The 20,248-nt window shown below is 48.1% G+C and overlaps 5 protein-coding genes across 5 annotated transcripts; 4 read left to right on the forward strand and 1 right to left on the reverse strand.

Annotated features, from left to right (window-relative positions):
- Positions 1 to 3,210: 3,210 nt before the first annotated feature.
- Positions 3,211 to 4,073, reverse strand: F5891DRAFT_727299 (uncharacterized protein). The gene is made up of 3 exons (XM_041372983.1): positions 3,611 to 4,073; positions 3,363 to 3,562; positions 3,211 to 3,309 (listed from the first exon to the last, which is right to left on the reverse strand). The coding sequence occupies exons 1-2, from the start codon at positions 3,812 to 3,814 to the stop codon at positions 3,374 to 3,376; spliced, it is 393 nt and encodes a 130-aa protein (XP_041219985.1). The 5' UTR covers positions 3,815 to 4,073; the 3' UTR covers positions 3,211 to 3,309; positions 3,363 to 3,373.
- Positions 4,074 to 4,162: 89 nt separating this feature from the next.
- Positions 4,163 to 6,867, forward strand: F5891DRAFT_1062561 (DUF89 domain-containing protein). The gene is made up of 18 exons (XM_041362961.1): positions 4,163 to 4,273; positions 4,342 to 4,497; positions 4,554 to 4,559; positions 4,618 to 4,833; positions 4,906 to 5,016; positions 5,067 to 5,075; positions 5,122 to 5,231; positions 5,291 to 5,396; positions 5,446 to 5,458; positions 5,508 to 5,685; positions 5,739 to 5,749; positions 5,800 to 5,870; positions 5,930 to 6,242; positions 6,299 to 6,309; positions 6,369 to 6,377; positions 6,435 to 6,487; positions 6,541 to 6,667; positions 6,729 to 6,867. The coding sequence occupies exons 2-18, from the start codon at positions 4,451 to 4,453 to the stop codon at positions 6,769 to 6,771; spliced, it is 1,434 nt and encodes a 477-aa protein (XP_041219986.1). The 5' UTR covers positions 4,163 to 4,273; positions 4,342 to 4,450; the 3' UTR covers positions 6,772 to 6,867.
- Positions 6,868 to 6,911: 44 nt separating this feature from the next.
- Positions 6,912 to 9,308, forward strand: F5891DRAFT_1062575 (Thioesterase/thiol ester dehydrase-isomerase). The gene is made up of 12 exons (XM_041362962.1): positions 6,912 to 7,138; positions 7,311 to 7,440; positions 7,500 to 7,527; positions 7,578 to 7,928; positions 7,980 to 8,122; positions 8,176 to 8,283; positions 8,335 to 8,527; positions 8,580 to 8,602; positions 8,650 to 8,675; positions 8,727 to 8,885; positions 8,945 to 9,077; positions 9,133 to 9,308. Exons 1-12 carry the CDS (start codon positions 7,067 to 7,069, stop codon positions 9,216 to 9,218), a joined length of 1,452 nt encoding a protein of 483 aa, XP_041219987.1. The 5' UTR covers positions 6,912 to 7,066; the 3' UTR covers positions 9,219 to 9,308.
- A 70-nt stretch (positions 9,309 to 9,378) lies between these two features.
- Positions 9,379 to 13,142, forward strand: F5891DRAFT_1062579 (uncharacterized protein). The gene is made up of 17 exons (XM_041362963.1): positions 9,379 to 9,467; positions 9,568 to 9,966; positions 10,030 to 10,169; positions 10,230 to 10,368; positions 10,422 to 10,727; positions 10,788 to 10,934; positions 10,987 to 11,024; positions 11,071 to 11,144; positions 11,194 to 11,279; positions 11,332 to 11,346; positions 11,399 to 11,464; positions 11,511 to 11,636; positions 11,687 to 11,741; positions 11,788 to 12,211; positions 12,261 to 12,415; positions 12,475 to 12,793; positions 12,846 to 13,142. Exons 2-17 carry the CDS (start codon positions 9,802 to 9,804, stop codon positions 12,901 to 12,903), a joined length of 2,313 nt encoding a protein of 770 aa, XP_041219988.1. The 5' UTR covers positions 9,379 to 9,467; positions 9,568 to 9,801; the 3' UTR covers positions 12,904 to 13,142.
- Positions 13,143 to 13,387: 245 nt separating this feature from the next.
- F5891DRAFT_727467 (uncharacterized protein) lies at positions 13,388 to 16,680 on the forward strand. Its single transcript, XM_041372984.1, has 4 exons — positions 13,388 to 13,442; positions 13,497 to 15,136; positions 15,434 to 16,549; positions 16,604 to 16,680. Exons 2-4 carry the CDS (start codon positions 13,502 to 13,504, stop codon positions 16,637 to 16,639), a joined length of 2,787 nt encoding a protein of 928 aa, XP_041219989.1. The 5' UTR covers positions 13,388 to 13,442; positions 13,497 to 13,501; the 3' UTR covers positions 16,640 to 16,680.
- Positions 16,681 to 20,248: the final 3,568 nt, after the last annotated feature.

The raw sequence follows: 20,248 nt of genomic DNA on the forward strand, positions 1-20,248 counted from the left end.
AGGAGAACACAATAAATCCGCGACAGAGGCAACGCTGGTCTTTCATGACTGTGCTGTATCTGGTTGTTCGTACCTTATGTTATACTATTAGCGTAGGTTGACGGGTCATACTAACTCTGATATGTTTTAGGTACGTTATATTGGAATACCATATGCTGTGTATGTGTCGAGATCCACAACTTATCACTGTGCTAATCGCTCATTTCTGACAATTAGTGTCAGTGTTCTGGGTATGTTTCATATGTGCTGTGTTCAATCCTTTTGACTCAGGCTGACGGCACATAGGAGATTTGCCATTGGTCTCGCTGACGGATACAGTGAGTATTATACAATCATCTCATTCCTACGCTCATATTTAGTGGTGAGCGAGATTCTGACCATTGAACTTGGCTCAACATAATATCTCAATAGGTGTAAGTCGGAGCTTTTGATACCAGCACGAGGGTGTTCACTAATTGAGTGTTTTAGGTAATGCTATGAATTACGCTCTGAATGGGACAAATGGGGTCATATATGCCATGCTGGGTGGTAAGTTACCCAGCTGCAATACCTGTGATATTGACTCGACTAAAACACAATGCAAGTCATCATGATTTCTCGCTTATATGCCATGTATCTGGGATCTAGAATGATGCTCATTTTTCTTCTCGTTATCTCTTTGGCTGTTATCATTGCTTGCATAGTCATTGGATCAATAGCAATGAAGGACACTGTAGCGGGTGAGCTCTACTTGTTGACATGAAGAACACAGCTCATTGGACAAACACCAGAGGAGCTAATGCTCTCTGGCATGCACATGTACGGCCACAAAGATGAAGGGGATAACCAACTTCTGTATTTGATATTTTGGATCATCTACACTGTTTGGGAGGTCGTCGCACTGTGTCTTTCAGTCTGGATTACCGTAAAACACTTCCGTGACCTGCGACGACTCTGCCCATCGATAGGATCGACAACCGGGGACTTTTTCAGAGTGCTGATAAGATCTCACGTGCTTTATTTTGCAAGGTGAGCCCGTAATGTAAATGTGGTTATCTTTTTCTCAAGTTTCGCACATGCTAGCTTTGTTTGCCTCTCTTGCCTCGAGCTTGCTTTTCACTCTGAGCTCATGGTGCGCCGACCTGTCTCTGACTTCTGCTTGTAACCACTGCTCAACATTTGTGTAGAATGCGCATTCTACTATGGGAGTTCAGATACTTGGTGGTGCTTCTGACATTCTACTGTTCATGCAGATGTTTGTGCTGGGACCACGCCTCATCCTTAGCGTTCGAGAATACCACGCCACACTCGTGGCCAACTTCGACGCAGAAGATAGCATGAATTCGATTGTCTTCCAGGAGCATGTACTTATATCAACTAGCAGTACTGTGTAAGGAAATGCTTAGCGAGCGGTCTGCAGGGAGGAGAAAATGGGTCGAGGATCCGTCGAGGTGTTTATTTAAAATAGTGTTTCGAAATGCCCAACAGCCAACCCAGTCCTTGAAAGCTTGACACCCAATACTACAATACAATGAGAATCGGTATAAATTGCCGAGACAGCAAATTCTACGCGTTTGCGGAGTTCCGCTATCTGAGCACACAGATGATAATGAAGTTACTGCGAAGCGTGAATCCCTGTGGCTGATAATTCATTGGCGCTCAGATGCATTTTCCTCCATCTGGGCCACGGAGAATGAAAAGGAATGAATCGCGCGGACTCCTGGATCAACGTATGCTTCTATCACGAATGAGCATGGCAAGGAGATGAGGTCTGCTGAGTGGGGACTGGAAAATTGGAGAATTGGGGTTTTGCAAGTCAGAAGACCTCAAGCATACCTATCAGACTACTAATAACCAGGATATTCAGTTAAAGCCCCTGCTAAAAGGTGGAAGAGCAACAGGGTTACACAGGAAAATGCAAGGCAAGAGAGACTTTGAGCCACGTGCCAAAGTTTTCGAGTGTTTTAAACATACAAGATGACATTGAGGGTAGTAAAGAGTATCATAGTAATGTAGATAGTCTCGGACGGCATGGAGCTTGTCACCAGGAGGGCAGTGATCTCCTTCGAGGACGCGAGCCAAACGACAGGGCACCTTTTAAACAAAACCCCTAAGGGACGAGCAAATATCACTTCAAGAAGGACAATAAGACGCGACCCAAGACGTACATTTTGTGGTATAGACGGAACGTCTCAAAATCGATTGGAGACAGTAGCTATAAAGAATTCAAAAGAGACGTCCATAGAGAGTTTCATGTGAGTCGACCTGATTTTTGTGTCGGAAACTGCTGATAACATTCTAGATACAACTAAATCAGCCACGCAACACCCTGAAGTGACAGTAACAGCTTTTATACCGCATCAGGTACTTTATTTAGCCCACATTTTCCCCAAAAGACTCCCCTTCCTACCAGGCCGGGACTTTCATAGTAGTGCTCTGATCCCCCTGCGTATTGCCGAATTCACTGGCCTCCTGGTTTCATAGACGCTGAGTGATAGACACGAGGACAGGCTGCGGCAGTGGTGGAGGATTCAGTTTCGGGGCTTCTAAATCCTGCTCAGTTCGTCAAAACACGGAGCGTCAAATGTGCGCCGGGCTGCCTTCAACTTGTGCAGGACCTGTTTGTAAAAGTGTATCTCTCCATCAAGATACTCCCTCATTATTGTGCTAAAGTTCTCCACTTTCTGGTCGTAGTGTGTCCATCTCAGCCATCGTAGTGTTCAAGACAGTTTCGCAGCGTGCGGCCATCTCATCGTTTGACTGGACAAATGCATCAAGCCATTATCTTCCACAAAAATTGTGAACGTTCCGACCGTTCCCAATTTGAGAGCATTTTTATATCGTGAAAGAGTAGATTGGTGAGTTTCAACAATTCCCTGGAACGATCACACTCAGGGCAAAGACGGTGATCGAACAATCCAAGATACCTGGTATGAATGAGCAACACCCTTGAAGGCGCCGCGAGTTGCAAGCTGGGTACACCGGGCCTTCGTCTGTGGTTAGTACAAGTCTTGCATGAGGAACATGACACAGACATGATCTTCATACAGGTCTGCAACAATCTGCAGACCATCTGATGTTTTCTGCATCGCTTTGTGAGCTTCAGATAACCTTCGAGTCATGTCTCAGTTAGTCATGAACTCAGGAATCCACGTGAGCACCTTGACAGTCTTCACGCCAACACCAAGCTCCTTCTTCGTTCAAGAGCCCGTTTCTCTGTTGAGGGGTGTCCCCCGGATCTTCGTTAATCCCCAGGGGAGTAGATGACAAAGGTGTCGACGTAATCAAGGACAATAATGAGTACGACAACAATCGTTCGGCTTTCGACATCTATGGAAAGCACGTCATGATGATAACTTGGCACAACTGACGCCCGTACTCACCTAGTCTCACTTCACGAATGCGACCAAAAACTCAAACTCTGCGTGCCCTTGCCCACTGCAAGGGTGTGACGGCTGAAGCAATCGATTACTTCTGTGGCATCGTCCACATCTACGTTGAATGCAGGATGAAAAACGTGTGCGAAGAATGAAGGCCCAGCATCAGGCATTGAAAGTAATTGGGGCATAAGCCGTTTCCAATCCTTTAACATGGGTTAAACAGCAAAAGTAAACCTATCATTCACGCTCACCGCATCATTGTCGCAACCAAGAAAAGACGTGACAACTTCGGCATATCGTGCAACAGGGTGCCTCACAATACACCCAATATATCTCTCGAGTTTGCCTCTACGAGCCTCGACAAAATCAGCACTGAACCGCCCAGCATACTGTTTCTCAGGGAGTGGTGGGAGTGCAATACCAGGAAGACATCTAGTTAGCGAAGTGTGTAACATGATGAAGTGAGAGAACCGCCGTTGAACTGTTATGCGGGTAGGAGAGATCGGTGGGATGTATGGATTATATGATTCATCTGTAGCCGAAGAAAACAGTGAAGTGACACTATAGATGGTATATGCTCCTGAAAGGCCCGACGTGCGCTTCGAAGGTGAGTGAACCAAGACCCGAAACTTTGGAACTTTAGATTGCGACGCAGGGCCAGCGTCTGCTTACCCCAGCCCAAGTCTACTGAGCCTAGTATTATCATGGTTGATGGAGTCTTCCGTAGAAATCCGAGCTCAGTACCCGCTATTATGTCACGCGCGCGGCGCGGCGCTCACGCGTAGTCAAATCGTTGGCGATATGTTTCATGTGTCTCAATTGCACGTCATCGCCTAGCCTGTCCCGAGGTGCCACCCGCGACTGCTATACAACCTAGCTCGACCTCAAGAGTGCATAATTGAGTGTATTTGGGTGTACGTGTGGATAGAGAAATCCCCATGATTGGCTATAGATTAAAGAAGTCTGCTGCTATTTCCCACAGTTTTGAGCTAGTCTTTCCAGTTCGCAATCATTGAATTGATCAGTCGATCACCAACATCTTTGGTTCCCTTCTTACAAGGTCGAAGAGAACATAATTCACGAACTACAAGATGTTCCAAGCACCATACCCACCTTACGATCCAACTGATACATCTGGGTGAGTTGACCCTTGCGCACGACGTGAGAAGAAGGCTGATGGGTCTAATCATCCAGATTCTCGTGAGTCTCCTTTCCCTCGCGCTCCGAGAGTTCTGTAGTTGACTGGACGTCCATCAAGATATGACACAGTAGTGAAGAGGTGGCCCATCATCTTGACAAACATCATCGATCATGTGCATCGTCTTCTCCATAACATGACTTTAGAAATTCAACAAGTCCGCGATTCCGACGTTTCCAAGGCAGAGGAACTGTCTAAGAAGATAACAGAGGGGCAAGAAATTATCTCAGAAATAAGCCGTTTGAAGTATCGAATGGCAAGGGACCACGATCTCGAGTGGGTAGAACATGACTATCGTCTTTCCTCAACGTATCTTAGATCCCTCAATATTCTGATTATATGACACAGAAACATACCTCAGGATGGGGACATTCTGGTCGCCGAATATAATGCGGAACTTGAAAGTCTGAAACAGGCATCCCGCGACACTTGGTTCAGGGCACCATGGTTGTATGCAGAGTAGGTCATATCTGCCCCATAAACTTCAAATCGCTGAATTATACGTGCAGATGCTACTTGTATGTCACCTCGAACAGGAGCTACTGCATGCTTAGACACGTATAGATATCGTTTGATCCGCACGTATTTTAACCAGAGAACATCCTGGCGCGGGTATGACCCATTTTCTACCCAAAAGGAAGAAATGTTCAAGAACAGCGGAGCAGCTATCTATCGTATGTTCGACCAGATCCCAAATTTCTCGAGTGTGACTGACATGATGTGCTTTTGCTAGAAATCGCAACCACTATGCACGAATTAGAAAGCGAGAAGGTCAAACTTCAGGGGGATTCCGATAAACTTGAAGTATTGTTTAAAGAGATGATTCAGATGTGCCTTTGGTTGGTCTATATTTTTGTTTTCGTGGCTTTTAATAGACGCTCGATCTAGGGGCAATGCAACAGCAAGTCTGCCGTGTGGCTCCTTTTCGCAGATCGTTGACATCGATATAGGATCTTTCCCTCTTGACGCACCTCTCGCCGTCGGACATAGAGCACCTGCAGACGGTCGGTAAAGAGGCTCAGGAGGCTCGGTCAGATTTCATCCTTAAGGACGACCAAGGTGCTGTTTGGAGTTACATCAAAACTCTGGCCAATCAAGGAAAGCGTTTAGATTTTGTGCTAGACAACGGTACTATTCACCACTTTTTACTGCTCTTGTGTCTGATCATTTGTTATGAACAGCTGGTTTTGAGGTTCGTTATTTATCGTTTCTGCAAGCAATATTGGTGACCTCGAAATACAGCTATTCACAGACTTCGTTTTTGCGGACTTTTTGGTCACTTACACTCCATACTTCTCTCAAGTCGTGTTCCAGTACGTTGTCGTGAGATTCTAACTTTAAAACGATCATGACCACTGACGACACTCACAAGCCCGAAATTGTTCCCATGGTTCGTTTCTGATGTCACCCCTACCGACTTTGCGAACACTATTTCGTCTCTTCTTTCTCCCACATTCTTTCCACCAAACTCCACAACTACTCCAGATTCTGTTGCCCACTTGCAGCATATGGTCACTCGATGGAAAAATTATATAGATAAGGGCATCTTCACTCTCGCCACAGATATTAGCAATGGACAGAAGATGACGGAGTTTTGGAATGGTCCGTGGCCTTACTGGAACATGAACGAACTAGCACCGGAGTTAGGGCAGTGGATGAGTGGTTCTGGCTTGGTTATTTTCAAAGTGAGTAGCACCTGTCAACTTCCAAAGACTTAGCATTCGAAATATGCATGTCTTAGGGGGACCTCAAGTGAGTAGATTTCATTACGATACTGATCTCCAGACCTGAATTCTCATGCTGCGCCGAAGCTATCGCAAGTGAGTGTGTCTTTAGGTTTTTGTAATATCCGTAACATTGTTGCGACCCGACCTCAGACTTGCAGGTGATGTTAAGTGGCCTGTGTCCACTCCGTTTCCAACCGCGATCGGTCAGTAACCCACAAATACTTTTCGTCGTTTGCTTAAGAATGATATTTGGCAGGCCCACTGGCAGGATCGTTCCCGCTTCTCAGTCTTCGTACGAATAAGGCTGACGTAGCGGTGGGCATAGATGAGAAAGTAGCGGAGAATCTTGATAACAAAGGCGAAAAGTGGAGAACAAGCGGGAAGTGAGTTACGCACAACTTTAAATCACCGACTGGACGCTGAGCGCTGAACTATGTTCTGCAGGTATGCTTTGGTGAGCTTTTTGCCAGGAAGAATTAATCAGTAGACTGGCGCAGTTTTTGTCGTTAGAATCATACGCTGGATATGTGGAACTACAGTTGTACTTAGATTAGAGCCTTAGAATTTACATTCCAACTCATAACGTGACAGATCTGAGGCTCCGGCTCTCGGCAACTTATCTTAAGCCAAAGATGTAAATGTACTCAAGCCCAACTCGAGCCTAGTACTTAACTAGTACTCTTGGAGAAGGTGTTGGATCCACGGTCCACGGATGCCTTCCGACGTTCTAAAGGCGGTGAACGTATAGAATCTTTTGATCCACTGGTCGAGCATTTGGAAGTATGTTTGCATTCCGTTCGCTGAAAGGACGGCATCTTCCCACCAGATCATTTAAATATGTCCTCGCCCCCTCTCAGCATCAGAGAACCTGTGAGAAGAAGATATCGTCATATATCGTCATACATCGTAATATATAGGAAAGGTTTTCGTCACATTGGAATATAAAGTGATATAAAGCAATATATGACTATGTAAAAGCACCATAATCAGCATAATCCCCAGCAAGAACTCACCGGTTTACTGATGCAGCGGTCAATATCGTCTTCTCCAGCGCAATTAGGGAAGACAGTCGATGCAACAACTACCTCAACAGAACTCAAAGCTACAACTGAAACGCAGGATATCAAAGCGCTGGATGATCTTCTCAAAGTCGTCAGTCAGTATCAAAACGAGTGTTTTGACGATATTGCTAATGTCGAGTTGGCGGCTTTGCAGGCGAGAAGGCCAATCCCGCTCACCACAAGTACGGATTATGTTGAAACGCGGCAAAAATCAGAGCTAATCACGATCTAGTATCATATTGAGGACACCAGTCCTGTGGTCAGAGGCACTCTTGAATGCCACCTCGGCGTCGAAGTCTTCCAATGAGGACCATCCCATAGAAGCTCCTGCACCTGAACAACCGCTTCCTCCACGGTATATGCACGATACATACGCCGAAATCCTTCTTCCGTTTGCGTCGTCTCCGGAGTTACTTGAGCGGTATACTAACGCATGGGGTGGACTTCGGACTGGCATGCTTATGGAGCACCTTGACTCACTGGCTGGATCGATATCTTACAAGCATATGTTGGGACCAGACGTGGAAACAATTGGGCGTATACGTGAAAGAGGCTTTTACATGGTCACCGCTTCTGTCGATAGGTTAGTGGACGTCAAGGTAAAGTTAAACTGCGCTTTTAAAACTTGACCCAGACTGGACGTTCTCGCCCCTCTCTCGCCTGTCAGGGATATTCGTTTGAGTGGCATGGTCATCTACACTGGGACTAGTTCGATGGAGGTGGCTGTAAAGATGGAAGCACTCGGTGCAAGCGGTGTGGAAGATACTCTGCTACTCGGTCAGTAATCACCGCTTGTCGGAGCTTTAGTTTGAGAAGCGCCGTTCCTCCAGGCCGATTCTCTATGGTATGCAGGGATGCACAAACTCGCAAAGCTCGGCCAGTAAACCCACTCATACTTGGTTCGCGCGAAGAGACTGCACTGTATTCAATAGGCGAAAGTGCGTCACGGTCTCACACATCTCGTTGGGTCCGCTGAGGACAAGTACTAGATGCAAAGAAGCGCAGGCAATCGTTAGCCCTTCGCTCTCTCTCCATGGTACCTCCCAGTTCTACTGAGGCAGAAGAATTGCACTCGGTTTACTTGCAATATGCTCAAGACAGTGGTCTATCCGATTACGAACGCGTTTGGATGGGCGAGACAAATTTGGAGAAGACCATGCTCATGTTTCCTCAAGAGCGCAAGTTAGTTGTCATTTCGCTTTGTCTTTATGCAGCCTTGATAACATGTTTGAAGTGTCCACCAGAAGGTCTTCGGAGGTGACTATTTTGAGTCTGCCTTGTACAAAACTAATGATCTCACAAAGGATATCTCATGCGACTTGCTTATGAGGTGTGTCGACTACTGATGCTGCTAGTCACGTCGTTGATATAGTGCTCTCAGCTTGGTTTTGCGAATGCATCACTCTTCACACGTTCGCACGTAACATTCATGTCACTGGACAGTATCTCTTTCGCCAAACCCGTTCCTATAGGATCTATTTTACGGTTGACCTCGCAAATTCTTCATACTACCCCTCCCGGGGAGCTCCCTGGTGTAGTGGTACATTTCAAGTCTAAATCTTCTTTCCGTTCGCTTCTAAATTCCTGTTTGTCTTTCAGCATGTCGGGGTCCAAGCTAATGTTGTCGATGTGCGGACTGGGCACGAGCAGACCACCAACGATTTCCGTTTCACTTGGTATCCGGATGATGGTGCAGCGGTCGTTAGACAAGTCGTCCCGAAGACCTATCAAGGTATGGTCAAGCTCATTTCAGATGAATTCTTGAATGATAAATTGTGGAATGGCAGAGGCGATGCTTTGGTTAGAAGGGAAACGCGCACTTGAGATGGGCAATCAAATCAGGGGAGAAAGAAACAAGAAACCGAGCACCTAGTGGCTACATTAATTGACGTTCGTAGTACTAAGAGCAGTCCTCTGGATTAACCCTGCTACAATATCAATGACGGGATATTATTTCGTGCTACTTACGGAATGAACGTCTATAAATAGCTAAATCTTGAGTCAAGGTTGAGTTATTTTCGATAGCTTTTCTTGTCTTCCGCTCTCCCTGTTCAACTCAGAAACGTGACACTCATATGATGCGATCACTATAATTTCAATGACACTAGCCAAAATTTTCTGTCATTGTCCATGCATCGTTCGAGTAATAAAATGCAATGTTGTGGAGGTATAATTAAGGTACATTGACTGTCAGAGCTCGTGCTGACGGTCTGACCTGGCGACCTCCTTGTTATCTCCGCTGAGCACTGAACTCTCATGCATAGCAGCATGACGGATGTGTCTACAGTTTTCGTCTGTGATACTCTGTGATATCGGTCTACACGGTACACCACGAGGTCTCAGTTAAGCTATTACTACAGTTTTCCCGACTTGCTTTTTCGTCTACCACGTCCCTGGGCTGTCCCTTCGGTACAACAACCCAACTACTGCTCTCAATCAACTTCAAGTTCTTCACTATGCCACTTAGATTCATTCGTATGAAAAAGCCAGGGATTGATATTGACCCTTTGCAAGCAGCAATCACTACTACGGCTTTCGCCAGGGATCTCATGGCAACCATGCAGTTTCCTCCAGCCAGTGCCGCTGTCTCAGTCTTGCTACTCATCTTGCAAACTATCCAGGTGAGTGAATACTTGAAATATACATGTTTTCGCGTGCTTCGACTTATGTTCGCCTTCATGTAGAATATTCAAGTTAACAAGTCCGCCTGTGATCGGTTGGCGCGTCGTGCTGCACAAATACTAATTGACATCGACGAACAAATACGTGGACGATACCATGAAGCTCCGGAAGCACTTCTTAGGAATTTGGAAAGGTTTGAAAGGTACACCTGGCTGTTATCTTAAAACGATTCTTGACCAATCATTTTCTCAATTCTTGACAGCACCCTGATTTCTATCCATCAGTTCATGAGAAAGTTGGCCGATTCAAAGTGGAGTGATAGGTTCCTCCGTAAGTCGTCGATTGACGACGCTCTGGTCGAGTACATGCGCATGCTTGACGAGGCAGCGCAGGCTTTTCAGGTGTGTGTGGTGTTGAATTCAGCTTTCAATTACTGAGAGCCCTTGCTATGAAGCTCGCTACTCTTATCAATATACACCTCGCCGTGAACTCACTGAGAGGAAGTACAGCTTCGAACGCAACAGCTGAAAGAGTCATCGATGCCCCACCTCCGCCTGCCTATCATGAGGTTTTGAATAAACCAGACTCGGTCATAGAGATACGAAGCCCAGGGATCGGCGATGCAGCTGAGTGTATAGTTGCTGAATCCGATCTTCCGGTGACGGCAGGAGGGGAACCCTTATCACCACCCGAAAAAAGATTTACAGATCATTATCTCCCTGCGGAACTGTTATCATTGACCCTAGAAGATGACCATGGGGTTAGCAATAAGTTCCATTGTATTTTTTTTAGCTTGCTCATGCATCGTATACTACACTAGTTTCGACGATATCACCAGTCAGAGGTTATCTTGCGCGGCCGGTCTCGATTGCAGAACGGATGGTGGGCTGGTGCAACGGAAGTCCAGGTACAAGGGCAACGAGCCTTGATCAAGAAATACGATGATGACAAGGACAATGCATATTCTGTAACGTGGTCATGTTCGCGTCTACGGAGTGTTGCTCAAATTGGGTTTTCAGAAATGGCTGCGAGACGTCAAGATGCTGCAGAATCTTTAGTATGTCACATGAAGCACTTTGATTCCACCTAGTCTCATTTTCTAGTCACCCCAATTTACCTCAGATGCTTGGGTTTTCGGATGAACGAGCCCCGACTCCTTTTATCTTGCTAGCGAATGGTATTTATCCTGTCGAGTGTTCGTGACGTGTCATCTAATACAAGAACAGTTCAGACGCAGAGCCCTCAAGCTCTGGTTCGCGAAATGCTGCGCTCATCAAGTCTAGGGACCTCGATAGAGCTCATGTTGCGTTTTGTAAGGTCTTTCTTTTGGTTAGGTGATCAGTGTTTGATACAGCGAGATACAGTATCGCGACCTTGCTGTGAATGATTCGCCACAAATATGCTGTCGTTCTTTTGTTGATAGCTATCTAGGACGCAGCAGTGTACGTCCAGAGACAACTCAGCCTGGATGAGAATAAGGTTCAGGATTTTATCGAGGTCCGTCGCCTGATTTGCCTTGCGACTCATATTTATGATCGTGCAGGCTTCCTCATTGCGAGTCGATTCTCTCAAAACTCTTGTGGTTGGTCTGCCGCCTCCTCGGGACGGCGAGTGGTATACTGCACGAAACTACGGGTTAGCGCATACACTGCTAGATGCGTGTTTGCGAGTAAGCATCGTCCTCGTATGCTTTGAGCTTCATACTAAGGAACGCGCAAGATGTTACCAAACAATGGGCGCGTCACGTACTCATATGACAGAGGGGAAGAATTTGGTATGAATTCAAGCTCATGATGAAACTCTCGCTCACATCATTACAGTGACGGAAGAGATGCAAAAGAAAATCAACCACCTCGTCACTTTGGCACGAGCCCTGCTTCCCAGCGGAAGGCAGTCTCCCGTACTCCCAACACAGTTAGAAGCACTGATTGAAGAAACGGAGTCTAAGACTCCTTCACTGACTCTGCGACAAATACGGGATCTCACTTGGAATTCTGAAGGCGCTCATGGTCATACATGGTATGAAAAGAACGTGCCGGCTGATAAATTTTCTGTCGGTGACATCGGCTACATTCCGGTCGAGGGAGACTTTGGATCCTTCGTTCTTCTCAGCAACGTCATCAAAGACGGAAAGGCTCCGCTCAGCCTATCTCAGCGGTCGCACGGCGAGCACTGGTGCTGGGAGCATATCCCGATACACAGACAACCTCTCCAAGCCTACGAGCTACCTGAAGCTCTCGCAGGGTGAGATTTTTTACCTGACAGAAATTGTGATAATGACATTGTATACAAGGTGGCCCGTCGCAGTGCCTCCGTACAGTCAGATTGATGTCGTGGTGGTGCATGAAGCCTATCTTTCTTGTGTCAAGGATGCATGGCAATATCTATTGAGGAACGGCAAGGGCCACGCGGCCGATGGTGACATTAGGCCGGAGGATTTGATCCTTGGTGAGCATTTTCTCGGTCCTGCACGATCTTACGATGTCGTTGCTCACCCATTACGACAGTGACCCATGTTGGAACCCATCAAGATTTTTATGTCAGGGATTTTCGATCAAAACCTATTATGACGCAAACACATGTAGCAAATCTCCAGTTTGCTGCGAATCAGTTCCATCACCAAGATAGGCATGGCTTTCACCAGCCACTAGGCTTCGGGTTCCAGAACCATGGCATTTCGTTCAACCAACCAACCCTTCCTGCGATAGTTTATCTATTAACCTCGTTGGATGCTAATCACGAACCATATTGGTCGCCTTCCCCAGTGTGTCTGCCAAAAGCGTCACGTCAACCTCTGGCGCGACATTTCACGACGAAGATTGGGCGGTGAGTAAGTTGCCTTGGAATATCGAAGTTAGGCTGACCTTGGCTGGTACAGGAAAACTGGGTTTTTGAACTATGTGCAACTTCACGCTGAGGACTTCGATAGCACCTGATACTCGGAACTTGAGGTCCTCTAGACAGAAGAACTTCTTCTGTTCCTGGTGCTTTCGCACACGCGCCATCGTTCAGTATTTATATATATGCATGTGTTATGATTCTTATTCATTCCTCAAAGGCTCGAAGAGCTCGAGTCAACCGTTTAACCATGATGGTCCTACTTTGACTGTGGACACTATTTTACAGTCAATCTGCTTTACGACATTCACTCTATGGGCTCTCGTGCTTGTACTTCTCTCATTTTGCGTGCAGTGTGCGTGCGATAAGATCGTCCGAGTTGTTAGTAAGTGTGGTATTGCGACAAGCACTTCAAGTGATCAGTATCTGGTTGACCATTTGTTGCCCGTCACTGAATTTACAGCATGTGTGGCTTCCGGCTACTATCGAAGCAGAAACTTTTCAGGTAACCGAATCGCACGGACTTAGAGTCTTGGACTCAGTGCTGCAGTCACTTATCGATCATCGATAACCATCAATCATCGAACGGCAGTCAGTTACATACCACGATAACGATAATCCTTTCTGAAAGTGTCATGTCAGTATTATCATACCTAATGTCTCGCCGTTTGACCTTTTTGACGACTCTTAGATAATATGTCTGAAGGAACTTGGGAAAAGCTTGCCCAGGTTGCTGTCAAGGGTGCCCAATATGACTCTCGTGAGCGTCAGCCCCATCCGAAATGTCTGGAAGGGACCAGAGTGGTCCTTCTCAACTACATCTACGAGTCATTGGACCGTCGAGGAAACAGTCAACTCATTTGGCTGCATGGCACGGCAGGTGTAGGAAAATCTGCTGTAGCATTCACTGTAGCCGAAAGAATGAGAGGTCTGAAAGTGAAAGAAGGAAGCAAGGAAAAGCGGCTTGCAGGAACATTCTTTTTTTCGCGCAAGCACACGAAGCGCCGCACAACTGGTTATTTCTTCGCGACTCTTATCTACCAGCTTGCAAGCAATTTCCCCAGCATCCGGGAGGACGTGAATAGAATCATCCTCGACAATCCTACTTTGCTAGATCACGACACATCTCTTCGCGACCAGATGGAGGCGTTATTTCTTCAACCCCTCCAGAGGCTCAAACTCAGACTGCGTGAATGCCCGCCTTTGACGTTTGTTATTGATGCCCTTGACGAATGCGCTTCTGAATCTCCCGAGGACGACACATCCGAGAGCGAGCTCACTGATCTTATCTCCTTACTTGGCGAAGCTCTTCGCGAGCCTGGTCTGCCCATAACCCACATCCTGCTCACGAGTCGTTCGGAAGAGTATATTCACAAAGCTATGCAGACAGAAGAGATACGTCCACTGGTGTGCGAGATACCAGTGAGAACTTCCGGGGAGGGAGTCGCTGCCACTATCTCGTTAGATGGTGTAGACGTTGACAATGACATATATGTTTTCTTGCAGCATTCATTCAGAGAGCTGGGCACTCGTCATCCCGATTTTCCACAGCCATCGACTGATGAACTTGCGCGGCTGGCGAGCAGAGCAGGCAGACGTTTTATTGTGGCATCCACGATGATGAAGTTTATTGATGATCGACACAACGATCCCCGCGATCGACTTCAGCTCATGCTCGAGTTAACGAGCGAACTGCTACCAGGAACAGAGGTGTACAAGTTGTACGACCGAATCCTTTCCACGTGCGCTGACCCAACACTCGCATACCTGCACTTGTCTGTTATCACTGCCCTTGCAGACCCTCTGCCGATGGCACAAATTTCAAAACTTCTTGGCCCTGGTGAGGGCAGGGACGTCGAAAGTATACTGATACAGCTACGATCTGTGATAGATGTTCCTACTGACAGCAGTCTCCCCGTGAATATCTACCACTCCTCCGTCCGTGACTATGTTTCTCACCACTCAAACTCCTCCCTCTGTCAAGTACACAACATCGCATCACCCCACTCTCTCCTCGCTCTGTCCTGTCTCCGCTTGATGGTGCACGACCTTCTAGAAAGCACGGCCCTTCTAGACGCATTCTCAGAATTGACAAAGCATAGCCAAACTATAGAATTGCACGAACCTCAGAATTTAAAATCTACATTGGACTTTATTGGCCAGCCACCTGAGCCACTGCAAGTGCTTATAGGTCTACTATGGCTTCGGGAGCATCGTAATTTAAAATTGCAATTCTGGCTGGATACCCGGGATGGGCATGCCTGGCTCCAGACCAAGGGAGGGAAGGGCTGGCTTCAAACTGAGGGAGCGGAGCGCTGGCTGCAGACCCGGGCAGGGAAGGGCTGGCTTAGGAACGAGGAATGGAAGGGCTGGCTGCAGACTGAGGGAGGGAAGGGCTGGCTGCAGACCGAGGGAGGGAAGGGCTGGCTGCAGACCGAGGGAGGGAAGGGCTGGCTTCAAACTGAGGGAGGGGAGCACTGGCTGCAGACTATGGGAGGGAAGCGCTGGCTACAAACCGAGGGAGGGAAGCGCTGGCTGCAGACTATGGGAGGGAAGCGCTGGCTACAAACCGAGGGAGGGAAGCGCTGGCTGCAGACTATGGGAGGGAAGCGCTGGCTACAAACCGAGGGAGGGGAGCGCTGGCTGCTTACAAAGGAAGGGAAGGGCTGGCTGCAGACCAACTGGCGGCTCCAAACTCCTTACTACACGGGACACCAACTACTGATCCCGGAAAAGCCTGAGCATAACTCGTACCTCCACCCCTTGAATACATCTGAGCCTGTACAGACCTTAGACGACACCTCAGACCCACCCTCACCGACCTCTTCCACTGAGGCTGGCCTGCAGATCACAGGTGGGGGAGGGCCACTGCAGACCTCGGGTACACAAGCCTGGCTGCAAGCCCTGGGCGGGCGACATTGGCTACCGTGGTTGGAGACCCAAGTCGGGAGATACTGGCTGCTGAGCCAGGGTGGGCGAGACTGGCTGCAGACTCAAGGAGGGGAGAACTGGCTGCAGACCCTAAGCGCACAAGGGTGGCTGCAGACACAGGGAGGAAAAGACTGGATACAAACTCCGGAGGGGCGAGAGTGGCTGCAGACCCAAGGCGGGCAAGAGTGGCTGAGGACTACAGATAAGCGAGAATGGCTGCAGACATCAGGAGGGAAAGACTGGTTGCAGACCCAGGTAGGGAGAGATTGGTTGCAGACCCTGGGTGGGCGTGACTGGTTGCAGACACCCCAGGGTCAGACATGGCGGTTAACGACTCTCTGGGTGACAATGGAAGAATACTCGAGCACGTTGGAAGCAACCGGAGATTACATCATTGCCCCAGATTCGCTTCTACAGCCCACTTTTCAAGTAATTCAGCAATTCAAGAACTTGCCGGATTTCTTGTTGTTTCCGGCCTTTTTGGCGTTAAGGCACCAGGATCATTCGACCTTTGCGTCAACATACAATCGTCCTCTACCGGACGTGGAGACCATCCATGCAATGGTGGCCTTTATTGATTTCGCAAGCCAAGCATGGGAACGAAGTCGATCAACCTCCGATGCTTTGAAGTATGCATGTCAAAACTGGGCCCTCCATCTCTCTCGAGCTCCAAACCCGCGGGATGAGAGGCTTACTTGTATACTCAAGTCTTTCTGGGATCGTTATCTCCTCTCCTGGCTTGAAAGGCAGTGGTGTTTGAAGGATCTGCGCTCTTGCCTCACTATTCTACGCGAAGGGGAAAAACTTGCACAGGTATGTCACCATCCCAATGATGTTTTCTAACCTTGTAACCTGAACTGCGTGCAGGACTATCTTCAAACTCCAAGGTTGCCTCTATCATGAGTCTGAAGCACTCGATGTTACGTGACATTACTCGCTATCTTGTCGATGCTTGATTTTTTTCGTTTCACGCGTCTCGAGTGTTCATATGTACCACCCATCCGAGTCGATTACACATTTTCTCTCGTTCCAGACAAACATATGCGTTCCTTTAATCGGGCAAAATAAAGGTGTTGTTTTAGTAGCAGAATACGATTTATACTTTTTTTTTTTTTTTTTTTTTAATTCCAATTTATGTCCTATTGAGAGAAAACTCTATGGAGGACAGTACAGTCTAGTCTAAGGGCCCCTGTGCCCTGAGTGCGTCTCCGAATTCGCGAATGCCCTGACCTGGAACGTATCCAGTCAGTCCGCCGTTCCTGCCGGCCGTTTTAGACGCGCAATTCTTTAGATGGTGAGGCGGCTTGAGACTCCATTCTTCTAGCATAAATGTAACTATCATTAAACAAAATAGACGCATACTCGGCCCATGAAGGGCATGTACAGGAATCGTTCTGAAGGCAGTGAGTGTGGTAAGGGAGAAGGTCCTGAGATTGACTGGGAGGTTCTTCCGGCTCGCTGGCTGAGTCCAGTGGTGACGATGAAGATGATTCCATGTTAACGAGTGGATGAGAGGTGGGGGGTGATGAAGCGGGGTGGGTCGGTTCTAGTGGGCTGCATGCATGGGTTTCCTTCATGCGAGGTCATTATTATCTGTTCAAAAGAAGCGAGAGTTATCTGTCTGCAGGTATGCGAGGGAGCGGCACTTCACCGAACGTGGTCTTCATCCTTCCAGTGGCGTTAACGTAGCGGACTAAGTGAGGCGTGGCGACCGGATCAGATAGTAAGAATGGCATGGACGTGGCTCTGCGACCAAGTGCGCATATCATGAGGTGTCTCTCACGCTGATATTGCGGGCATGTTGTTAGGAAGTGGAACACAGATTCTTCTACATCTCTGCAATGTGGACAGCATGGGCGCTCAGCTTTGCCTATTCGGTGGAGATGTTTGTTGAGGGGTGCATGGCCGGTGCGAAGAGCCATGTAAAGACCCGTGAGCCTCTTGGGGAAGTCCGCTGTGAGCTTTACAAAGGAGCGACGAAGGAGCTTGGGATCAAGTTGGTTCATGCGGTTGTATCTAGGAGATTTGCGCCAAAGGCGCTCCCAACGGCTGTGGGTCTCCCTGCGATGTACTTCCTTAAGTGCTGAAATACTGAGCGGTAAGGTGTCATGACGAAGGAACTTAGGCAACTTAGCAGGAGGGCTATTGTTCCGTCTACTCTCGGCCGCCAACTTCGCCTGTTTGTCCGCCTCCTCGTTCCCATGAACTCCCGAGTGACCCGGGACCCAGCGCACCATTACGGCAAAGTTATTGCATCTCTTGGCAATGTTCAACATCATCCTACGGAAGCGATCGGCGAGATAGGATCCCGGGCGGGAGTAAAAGCTCTCGCCGGCTTGAATCGACGCTTGGTTGTCAACGGAGATGGAGATGGGGTATGTGACATCCTGTTCTGTAGATATTAGTCGCGCTGCCAATGAAAGACCTACCTCTTCAGCTTCGAACACTGTGTGTTCTTTTTCCGTCCCTAAGTGATAATGTAACGTTCGTGGGGGTTTCCCAGCACAAAAGAGAGTTGCTGCGGCTCCAATTTTCCCTTTGTATCCTGACCCGTCACTGTAGACTTGAATGGGGTCGTCGAGCTGTTCATGTTCCGTTATGGCTTCTTCTTTGGTTCTGGCTATATGGGTGGTCCAAGGATTTGTGGAGGTTGGGGAGCGTCATGAGGGGATGAGGGTTTCAATGGCGTTGGGGGCGATGTCAAAGCGGTGTGTGAGCTTGTGGAGGGAGGACCAGTGCGAGCCCACGTAAGTCTTTGCAGCTCTACGCAGCGGTTCATAGAGGGGGTGGGTTTTCGGATGGGTAGCAAGACGGATGGTGGCTCTGTAGCAAGAGTTCTGGAGGAGAAGGGAGGGAGGTAAGAGGTTAGCGTGGATTTCGAGCAGATCCGTCGCAGTCGTTCTCATTGCTCCGGTAATAGCAATAGCCGCTATACGTTGAACTATGGATATCTTCTTGGCGACTCCAATTGATCCTCGTTGGGGTCTGTCCGTTCCTTCTCGATATACCAGTGAGAACCACAAGTCAGCTGCATAGAGCATCTTTGGTACCGCTACTGCCTGATATAATTGACGCATCAGTCGCAGAGGAATGCCCTTTGCAGCAGATGAGAGTCTACATAGCTGGAAGACGTATGCGGTCCCCCACGCCACCGCGTTGTCGACCTGCGCCTTCCAACGCAATTCTTGGTCCAGGATCACCCCAAGGAAGCGATGGGTGGGTGTCGGTTGGATGATAGACCCTTGAAGGGTCATGGCAGGATGCTCCTTCCGCTTATTCATGGAAAAATCCATTAAGGCGAACTTGTTGGTTTCGAAGCGGGAGTTGTGGACCCGTGACCATTCATATCCTCCTCCTGGGCGTTCTAGCATGTCGGCCAGGATGCGGTGAGTTTCGTCGAAGGTCTTCGCCACGGCGATGAAAGCAGTATCATCTACAAATGCTAAGGTCAGTTCTTTGATCGATTCCCTACCTCTGCGTGGTTTGGCCACGTCCACCAAGCCTGAGCTGTATATAATATATAAGATCATCGACAAGGGATCCCCTTGTCCGATGCCGTTCTTGATGGGGAACCAATCCGATACGAATCCGTCGAATTTGAGCTGCGTAAGTCGATCAGTTAGTACTTGCTCCGTTAGATAGATGAGGTCGCCCGGGATACGACGCATGCGCATGTTATGGAGGAGTTGTGCCGTAACTGCGTTGGGGAAGGCCCCTTCGATATCTAGGAACAGGACCGATGCAACGTTATGAGACCTCCACGCGTTCTTCACAGTGTCCTCCAAGAGGTGGAGTGAGTCCGTTGTGGACCTGCCTGGTGTAGAAACAACAATACAGAGAGGAACAATGAATGCTCCAAACTGTATCTAAAAATGTTGTAGGTCGTGTGTTGCCTAGTCTGCGATACTTGAGATGGCAAGTGCGTTCGACCCTATAGGGGAAGCAAGTGCAGCGAAGATCTACAGGTACGCGCTGAAGCGAAGCGCGAGAAAGCGCAGGTGCGCGCAAGGCGCGGGAACACGCGCGCGTATTAGCGCGAAGCACGGGAAAGCGCGCGTGCGTATGCAGAAACAACAGAGAGGTTAGACTTAAGTGATGATATGATACTAGATAAGAGAAGAGAGATGCGAGGTGTAAACAGATAGAGTTCTACTATGTTCTGCTAAGTAGTAAGTAAGTGGTAATAAGTAAATGGGAGGTAAAGTAAGGTAAAGTGTAGTATGTACTGCTGGTGCTTATATAGCGCGCCTAAGCGCGGTCATGCGGAGCCGAAGCGCTACCGAGTAGGTATGTAAAAATATATATGAGTGAGAAACTATGATAAAAATAAAGGTGGAACTATGCTAATAAAGGAAATGGAAATATACGTACTAGGGAGCTTGGTGGACAGTGGATGGATGCATCTGAATGGCTGGCGCTATAGGGCTTCCCCCGCGCGCGCGCGCATGGCGCGCGTTGCGCAGGAAAGCTGCGCCTCATATAGAGATAGCTGCGGGTAGCGCACAGAGTGGT

This window comes from Suillus fuscotomentosus (assembly GCF_016647785.1).
Source record: "Suillus fuscotomentosus strain FC203 chromosome Unknown F5891scaffold_80, whole genome shotgun sequence".
Taxonomy (NCBI): domain Eukaryota; kingdom Fungi; phylum Basidiomycota; class Agaricomycetes; order Boletales; family Suillaceae; genus Suillus; species Suillus fuscotomentosus.